General features: G+C 55.1%; 1 protein-coding gene across 10 annotated transcripts in view; it reads right to left on the bottom strand.

The window, feature by feature from the left end:
• The window catches only part of AMBRA1 (autophagy and beclin 1 regulator 1), a 208474-nt gene continuing 199258 nt past the window's right edge, over positions 1 to 9216 (bottom strand). For 5 of the 10 annotated variants that reach the window (XM_060176495.1, XM_060176498.1, XM_060176499.1 and 2 more), the window contains 4 exons: positions 8389 to 8430; positions 7981 to 8073; positions 6734 to 6927; positions 1 to 1516 (listed from right to left, as the gene is read on the bottom strand). In XM_060176495.1, the coding sequence (XP_060032478.1) occupies positions 1041 to 1516; positions 6734 to 6927; positions 7981 to 8073; positions 8389 to 8430 (805 nt within the window). In that variant the 3' untranslated portion in view covers positions 1 to 1040. Of the gene's footprint in view, positions 1517 to 6733; positions 6928 to 7980; positions 8074 to 8388; positions 8431 to 8947; positions 9077 to 9216 lie in introns of those variants that run through there. The other 5 variants (XM_016186443.2, XM_007519078.3, XM_007519079.3 and 2 more) reach the window with 2 other exon arrangements.

Raw genomic sequence — 9216 nt, 5'->3', positions numbered from 1 at the left:
TGAGGGGCATGTCATCATTTTAATGATATAGTTCTTTGGTGTTTCCCTCATCAGCAGTCAGACTGTCCCCTCTCCTCCCACCACAATGTTTCTATGATGAGTTACAAACAGAAAAGAAATCACATTTTCATACTAAAAATAAAATCATCAGAGCCTTGATTTCTCCACTAGAAACTACACGTACAGATCAAGATTCCACATGCAACACCTTAAATCACAGACCGAGACCTCACATTATGACCTGGAGTCTCTCCCCCTCCCCCAGCCTTGGGCTGGCCATGGCCTGGGCTCAGACAATACTGGCACCCGCAGGTGCTGCTCTGAGGGCCTGGAGGGGATGAGGGGAGAGGAGCCTGGTGGATGAGCCCTGGGGGCTGCCCAGCCAACCTCCCCCCAGACTCCTGAACAAGAACCTGCCCACCTGTTACTGGCATCAAGCAGGCTGCCCCCATCACTCCATGGTCCCCCCAGTAGTAAGTGCAGGAGTCCTGTCCTCAGGAACTCAGGAGCTAGGCCTGAGGTGGGGCGGGGGCAGGGATGAAGGGGGACTGAAGCTCTGGAAGGCTGAGAGGGACTGGGTTCTTCAGAGGGAGGCCGTTCCTCCAGATCCTGGCCTCCTAGTGGCTCTGTCCAAGCAACAGGCACACTGGGCACAGCTGCCCACCCGCCAATGGCCAGGAAGGCCAGGCCCAGGTCTGGAAGACTGCCCACCCTTCTGGGGTGCTCTGCTCAGGGTTGAGTCCCTGGAGCCATGCTTCTAGGAGAAAGGGGGAGGGGGTTCTGAGCGGGGAGACCCATTTGCTCTGAGCACAGCAGTGCGGCTCCCCTGGACACCGGATCCTGGAAGGTTCTAGGCCCCCTCGAGGCAGGTCATACCCCCCTGCCTGCCTCACATCCGCCGACTGACTCCCTCCCGACCCCCCTCCCTCTGTCCTGTTCGCTGATGCACTCGAAGCTCTTTCATGTGCTGTTCCCAGTCAGCAGTGAGGTCTGGTTTCTGCACAGCGGTTCAAGGGGAGGCACCAGTGCACAGTCTGTCTCTACCTGTTCCGTGGCTCCCCGCTGGGGCCTGCAGCGTCCCCCCTACTGCTGCCCCCGCCGTCGGGGAGGTGGCTGTTACTGCTCAGGTCGCAGTGCAGGGTTGGTCCCTCGGTGCTAGCAAGGGGTCCGGGGGTTCGGGCAGAGGAGGAGGGCTCACGCCCAGGGGTACCCGGCTGGTCCCAGGAGGTTGTCCGGGGGCTCAGGCCACGCTCTGCCAGCTGTGTGGGCTCGGGCAGCAGTACCCGGGAGGTGGAGGGCTGGGGCGAGGCAGCCCGGGTGGTGGCGGGCTCGGTGCCCGTCTGGGAGCTGCGGTGAATGCGGTGGCTGACGATGATGTTGTTGCCAAAGCCGCCCATGGAGGCCATGGTGGTGCTCTGCTCCCGCTGTACCACGGCCGTCATGCCCCCCTCTGCCATCAGCCGCTGGATCCTGCTCAGGGCATCCTCCCCACTCGCACCATATTCGGAGCCCTCACCTGGAAGGGGCAAAGCAGAAAAGAGGGTGAGCCTTGGGGGGGAGGGGCAGGCGAGTTGGAGGTGGGGGAAAGCAGGCTAAAAGCAGAAACAAGAGGCCCAAGCCTCTCATTTTGAGAATCAGAGACTTGAAAAAAGACTCCCTGGATGACCATAATTCCTACTTCTGTTTTACAGGTGGGGAAGTGAAGGCCTCTCGAGAGGTGGGCTGGGCAGGGGTGCAGGTGGGGAGCTTCAGCGAGCCCTTTCAGCTCTGTACAAGCCTCGACAGTTTGCTCTGTCTGCTGCTGGGGTCCTGGGTGGCCGGCAGACGCAGCCCCAGGGAAGGTGTGTTCTGTGGAGAGAGAAAGGCTTCCTGCAGGATGCGGCCCCCATGGCACACAGTCTGTTCTGCTTCCTCTCAAAGCTGTGCTGTCTCTCTCTGTTCTGCAGGTTACTTCCTAATGGCCCTCCAGGAAAACTGGTGCTGTGACTGTTCCCTGGAAGGCACCCTATTTCCTCTCTCTCTGCCTGCAGTCGCTGGGGCTCAGTGCTGGCACTACGAATCCACCACTTCTAGCAACCCCCCGCCTCCCTTTATTAGATAGGACAGAGAAAAATTCAGAGGATGGGGAGACAAAGACAGACAAATGCAGACCCCTCTTCATAGCTTGTGAAGAGTTCTCCCTGCAGGAGGTGGGGGGGCTTGAACCCAGATCCATGTGTGTATCCTTTTGAGTAGTACTATGTGTGTTTTTAACTGGGTATGCCACTGCCCAGCCTCTCCTCTCTTTACCCAATAGCTTCCCAGAACAGATTTCCCAGGAGAGCCAGCTGCTCAAGCCCAAGTCTTCAGCTCATGTCACCAGGAGAAAGTGGGTTCTGTTCCTTCCCCAGAGGTTGGAGGGGGGGGTTTCCCTTTTGGTTGAGGGGGGTGTTTCCCTTTTGGTATGAGCAGGAGTCTACTGCCAGCCAGCTCAGGTCTTGGTGTTACCACTCACAAGCTGCTGTGTGACCATAGATAAGACCCTTAAGGCCCTGTCCCTGCGTTTCCTTGGGACAAAGCTCCCTGCACCCATTGCCATCCTGCTGCTTTCTAAGAACTCCGTGCACCGAGGGCATCCACAACCAGGTCACGGCTGTGCAGTGAACTGGCCCGAGGCCTCCTGGCACTGGAGCACCCTATGCTGGGCCCTGTGCCTGCTGAACCATCAGCTGTATTTCTTGTAGATCTCTTCCAGGGGATGGCACAGGGCTTCCCTGCACCCTGAGAGAGGTGCCCATAGCCCGTCCCTAGTACTGAAAAGCAGGTCTGATCTGAGTCCTCCTGCCCTTTCCTGCTGCGCCAGTGACCCCAATCCTGTGGCCACGGACCCCAACTGGTCTTCTAGCTTCTCACCTTTTCCATGCTCCCAGCCTCCACGCTGCTTCCTACCACTATTCCAGTAAGCTCAGAACCATGGTGTTCCAGTTAAGTCTATATTCAAATCCCAGCAGCTCCGAGTAGCCACAATTCCTTGGTTTGGAATTGAAGGGCTCTCTGGCCAGGTCACAGTCACTCTCCTGACACCCCCTCTTCTTATACCCAGTGACACAGTGCTGTGAGCCTGTCTGCTCCCCACCTGCCCACTCTGGAACATGCTGTGGTCTCACTTCTTTTGTGTCTCTTGTCACTTCCTTTCAGAGGCTCACACAAAGGCCATCTCCCTCACCTAGCCTTCCTTCACCCAGATGGAAGTGACTGCTGCCTCTCTGAACCCTCAGTGGCCCCCCCCCAGCCTGTTTCTCTTCTTGTCTCTGTGTGTGCTTATTATTTTTGAGTCCACCATCTAATGCACAGCCTTGCACTTGGTGTCAGTTTGTTAATATGTAGGCAGACAAAAGGACTCGCAGATACTTAGGGGAGCTCCAAACCTGAAGTGTTTCTGAAAACTGATTGCATTTACCCCTGTGCTGTGGGAGAGGCACTCATGTCTGTTTCCTGTCCGAGTGTGTGAGTGTGAGTGTGTGTCCGGCCATCAGGGTTATCTCTGGGGTTCAGTGCTGGCACTATGAATCCACTGCTCCTAGTAGCCACTTTTTCATCAGCCCCCCCCCCCATTTTATTTAAAAGGATAGACATAAATTGAAGAGTGGAAGGGCGATAGATAGCTCTGCTTCACTGCTTGTGAAACATCCCCCCTGCAGGTGGGGAGCAGGGGCTCAAACCTGGGTCCTTGTGCAGGGCAATGTGTGTGCTGAACTAGGTGTGCCGCCACCAAGCCACCTCTGAACTTGTTCTTTAAGAGGGCAGAAATCTGGATTCACCCCAGACTCTGATTCTCGGCAATACCCCGAGTCACAGTGTCGAACACAGTAAGTACCAAATGCGGACTGAGCGCTCAGGTCAGACTGTGTAGGAGACCCGAGAGTGCGCACAGCATGAGCCTCGAGAGCTGTGAGCTTCATGCTTGGGAAGCCCAGGCCAAGGAGAAGAGCCACTGCAGGCAGTCAGCACATCAACCCAGAGGAGAAAACAGTGGGCGGGGCCTGGGGAAAACTGCGACGGTGGCCACAGAGGGAACCATGCCCGTGCCGGTGCCCGGCCTGAAGCAAGCACTACCTTTTGGTCTTTGTTATTAATTAACAGAGGCAGAAGAGAGTGAGAGAGACCACAGTACCCAAGCTTCCTTCAGTGTCACAGGGGCTGGGCTCAAAGCTGGATCACACACAAGGCAAAGCAGCACACTACCCAGCTGAGCTCCTTCACTGGCCTTTCTTTTGTCTTTGAAGAAGTGGGGCACTGGGAGCCAGCTGGTGGCACCGTTGGTGGGGTGCACAGGTTCCAATGCACAAGGACCCAGGTTCGAGCCCCTAGTCCTTGCCTGCAGGAGGGAAGCTTTATGAGTGGTGAAGCAATGCTACATGTATCTCTCCTTAATATTTTAGTGAAAGGGAATAAAGAGGGGAAGATACAGAGGTGGAAAGGTAGAAGGACAGACAGCACCAGAGCACTCCTCAGCTCCGGCTTACAGTGGTGCTAGGGATTGAACTTGGGACCTTAGCCTCTGAAAGTCTTTTACATAATCATGATGCTGTCTTCCAGGCCCTCTCTCTTCCTATCTCCCCCTTCCCTCTTGGTTTCTGTCTCTATCCAATAAATAAATAAGTTACCAAAAGGAGGGAAGAAAGACGGGGGGGGGGGGGGGCATCAATTTAGTGTTGAGGGAGGTCTCTCCTTAGGAAGCTCTAATGGATTTTCTGGATGCAGGGCCCAGGGTGAGATCAGCAAGTTCCCACAAAGCTCTGTAACTGCTGTCAATTCTGCAGCTCTCACTGCCCGGAGGAAGGATACGAGGCTCGGAGCCAGGAGCGGCGGCCCTTCTGCCCTCAAGGGCACACTTGTCGCCAGGTTCTCCTTTTCCTCCTCTGCTCGTCCCTGGCCCCAGCCCAGAGCCTAAATCCCAGCAGTCTTCAGCAGGTAAAGAGGCCGGGGCTGTGCTTCCCAAACTGTGTGGCACGGCCACACTCAGCAGGGCCTTTCCCTTCCCGTCACTCGTTCCACAGCATGTTCGAGTGCCTCCCATGTTATCAGTGTTGGGAACAATCAGGGGGCCCAGAGGACACCCCCCCACCCCTGTTGCTGAGTGACCCTGGTCCCAGAAAAGGGGTTAACTGACTTAACTAGGAGTTTCCTCTCCACATCTCTGAAGCAGTGGCCACCAGGCTGGCACATGGAGAAAGATGTCAGGGGCTGGTCTGCCGGGTGGGGAAAATGGCTGGGGGTGGGAGGGTTTCAAAGCTCTGGGTCTCCTCATCACTGCCAGGTCAGCAAAGTGTTGCTGGCCAGTCTACTCATCTTTGAAGGCTCAGCTCAGGGCCACCTCCTCCTCACATCTTCCCTGCATTCTCAGGAGCCATCTCCTGTGTGCTGTCGAAGTCCTTGTTACACCAAGTTGTTATCTGCTCGGCTGCCCTCCTGCCTCTCTATACACAAGCATCTTGAGGGAGGACCATGGTCTACCCATCTTTGGAGCCCAAGCCCGACATGGAGTCAGCAGCAGATGCAGAGTGGGCTGCCAGCCTGGGGATGGCTGAAGGAACCTACAACTCTCTCCCCAAAGCCTGAAGCCCAGCACAGCCAGCATTCATGCCCGCGTTGGGGGTGGGTGGGTGGTGGTTCCACCCAGCAAAGAGCTATGAGCTATGAGCTCCTCTTATGAGGTGGCCTGGGCCACAGACCAAGTAGGAACTTAACTTCAGAAACTTTCCATCTGGGAGGTGGCGCAGTGGGTGAGGTGAGGCTTTGGACCCTTGAGCAGGAGGCCCTGGGTTTGAGGCAGGGTGGTGCTCTCTGGCTCGCTCCTTCTCATATGCTCATGAAGAAATCTTGGGGGAAAAAAGCTCAGTTCACAGCAACAAGAGGGATGGTGCCCTATGGGGCAGGAAGTAGAGAGCTGTGACCTGGGGTGACCCTGGCAACTCAGTGACTGCCTGGCACACCACAACTTCTCTTCCTGTGGTCCCTTCCAAGCAAATGGCTTGATGCAGAGCTAGAAAATGCATGTCTATTTGGAGGCGGCCTTGCACAGAGCTGGGACCAGCAAGGGGTCTGGGGCAGGGGGTAAGGAGAGTGACTGAGTGAGAACAGCCTGTTTAGCATAGCTGCTGACAGACTCCAAAGAGGTTCAGCTCTACTGCTGGGCAGTGCTAATTGCTTCTTAGAAGTGTGAGGCTGGCACAGAGAGCCAGGGTTGAGGCTGGCCGGGCCACACCTGAAATAAGTGAGAGAAGGGGCTGATGGGGTGCAAGGCTGCAGCCAAAATGGCAATGAACCATGGGGGAGTGGAATTCGAGCACAAGGGAGCCTCTCTGGTGGTACCCCCCTGATCTGCCCACTATGCAGGCTTTTCTATCTAGATGGCATTCTGAGCCCCCCCCACACTCCCCCCCCGTCTGGCTCCTGAAAGTCTTAGAAGTCAGGAAGGTACCACCTGTGTGTACGTGTGTGTTGGGGAGGGGGCAGTGTAAGAGCAGCTGCGCGGACTGGCAACAGGACCAGATCAGGGACCTGATATTCTAGGCATAGGAGGCTCCTAGTGCCAGCAGGGTGGCATTACCCAGGCATGTGAGGGGTGCTCACCCTGACGCTCTGTCCCTGTGAAGAGGCCGGATCCCTCGGCCACTTCTAAGAAAGGGGAAGATGTTCCAAACCGCCACCCCGGTTGGTCACACATTCTCTGACATTGCACAGCTCTTACCTTCACCAGGACCCGAAGTTGCTGTCCCCGGCTCCTGTATCTCCCTTTCTGTCTGTGTCTCTGCGTTCTGCAGCTGAAGGGCCAGAGTCTGGGTGCCCTGAGATGTCACCGAGGTGGTGGGGTTCCGGGGTTGCAGGCCAATGGCATTCATCAGCCCCATGTCTCTGTCCGTCCTCCATGTGGCTCTGCTGGCTCTGGGGAGAGATAGGCGGAGTGAACACAGCCTGGGCCTCCTTAGCCCTCTGGACTAAGGAAGAGGTTCCTCAGCAGCCCCTGCCACCCACCCCACCCCATCCAGCGGACAAAAGGTGAACAGTGGAAGGAGGACCCTTCCCTCAAGCTTTTCTTTCCTTCTAACTACTTATACTGACAAGACTCAGTTTAAAGTTTTCAAATCCCTCTTGGCTTCCCATTTGGAGGGAAAAGCCCAGAAACTCCACACACAGCTTCAGCCATGAGGCAGAGAAGTGGCACCAGGACCCTGATAAAGTAGTTCCAAGGTCCTCTCTCCGGGCTTTCTGGAAACAGACCTGGCATGGGAATGAGGGAAGGCAGACAGCACCAGCAAGGCTTAGGCCCAATTTTCCTTGGGCTTTTCCCAGTCCTTGACCCTGGGGATAACCAGGGTTCATAAAATGGTCACCAGCTGCTCACACAGCCGGTTACTCCTGGGCCTCCTCCTCCAGCTGGGCCTGCAACTCCTCTAGAAAGCAGGGGTGGCCTTGGCTTTGCCACTGTTTCTGCACTTTGTTTTCTCCAAACATTCCAGCCTGCACTAATGAATTAAGTGATAATGGGATTCAAGTAATGGGTTCCTGCTCTCTAAGTGGTCCTCAGGGAAGGTTTGTCCCTGGGGCTGCAGTTCTGGACAGCTCGGTCCCTGTGGTCCAAGTCATCTGGGAGACGGTTCATAGAACGTCCCTGAACACGCTTCCTAGGGACAGCATTCCTCTTCAGGCCCAGCCTCCTCCCTTGCCTCAGTGTGCTCAGCTGCCACGCTCAGGTTGGGGGAGAGCCAGCTCAGACTAAAGAAACTGAGGGTAGAGGCTTAAGACTCTTAGGGAACCCTTCTCTCAAATGAAGCCATGTGCAGGGTCTCAAAACATGAAGCAGGTCGGGGAGTTGAGAAGGGGACCAGGCAGCCTGGTGCACAGGAGGAGTGAAGGCACTCCTCAAAAGCACCCCTACCCCAAAAGCAAGAGCAAAGTGTCGTGCCCCGGCTATTACAGCCTCACTTCTGAACTCACCCAGGCCGGTCACTGCTCCTGCTGCTGGAGTGAACGGTGAAGACTGTCTCATTGAGCTGGTCCCAGTAGTACTCCACACCAGAATTCAAAGCTCTGAAGATCCATTGGCAAGAGCACGGGAGAAAAATCAAATGCAGTTAGAAAGGAAATGGCCAAAATGTGCTACAATTCCTGAGATGTGGGCCTGTGGCCTGGCTGCCTGGCCCTCCCCTCCTTTTCCTAGGGCTGGGCTGAGAACCGACTGGCTCCTCCCTGGGAATGCTCAGTACTCAAACAGTCCAGACAACTCTCTCACGGCACAAATGCTCGTTTTAAGACTCTTCTTAAACCCACACAAAGTCTGGCTGGCTCCTGCTTGAGGCTACGAAAGCACCAACACCTAACACACAGGGTCAAGTGGCGGCTCACCTGGCAGAGTGCACGTTACCTCCCCAAGGCTCTGGCCCCCACCTGCAGAGGGAAAGTTTCATGAGCAGTGCAGCAGGTGTCTCTCCTTTTCTGTCTCTCATCCCCTATTACAAAAAAAAAATGGCTGCCAGCAGCAGGTGGAGTTATTCTGCAGGCACCAAGTTCAAACATAGTAACTCTGGTAGCGGGATGAGGGGAGGAAAGAGAGGGAGGTAGTGGGGCACACATCTTGCACCCATGAGATCTTCAGCTGCTGGGGTGGGTGGGTGGGGTGTCAATAGTCAGGGTTAAGCACACATGGCGCAAAGTGCAAGGACCTGCATAAGGATCCTGGTTCGAGCCCCTGGCTCCCCATCTGCAGGGGATTCACTTCACAGGCAGTGAAGCAAGTCTGCAGGTGTCTATCTTTCTCTCCCCGTCTCCCCCTCCTCTCTCCATTTCTCTGTCTTAACAACGACGACACCAATAACAACAATAATAACTACAACAACAATAAAAAACAAAGGCAACAAAAGGGAAGATAAATATATATAAATTAAAAAAAAAATCAGTAGTCAACCTGTTTCTAAGACTTTGTGAGAACTATGGTGGTTCTCATTGGGAACGTGGGGCACAGAACTCTGGTGATGGGTGTGGTGTGGAATTGTAGCCTGTAATCTTGCAATCTTGAAACATCACTGTCAGATCACTAATAAAGAAATAAAAATGAAATCATTTTTATGAGGGACAAGACAGCAGAATACCACACAGCTCTGGCATATGGTGGTGCTGGTGATCAGACCTAGGGTCTCAAGCAGGCGACTTCTGTGCTCTGAATGCTGAGCTATC

Source organism: Erinaceus europaeus, chromosome 17 (assembly GCF_950295315.1).
Source record: "Erinaceus europaeus chromosome 17, mEriEur2.1, whole genome shotgun sequence".
Classification (NCBI taxonomy): Eukaryota; Metazoa; Chordata; class Mammalia; order Eulipotyphla; family Erinaceidae; genus Erinaceus; species Erinaceus europaeus.
This window is presented reverse-complemented; position numbering and strand designations above follow the sequence as displayed.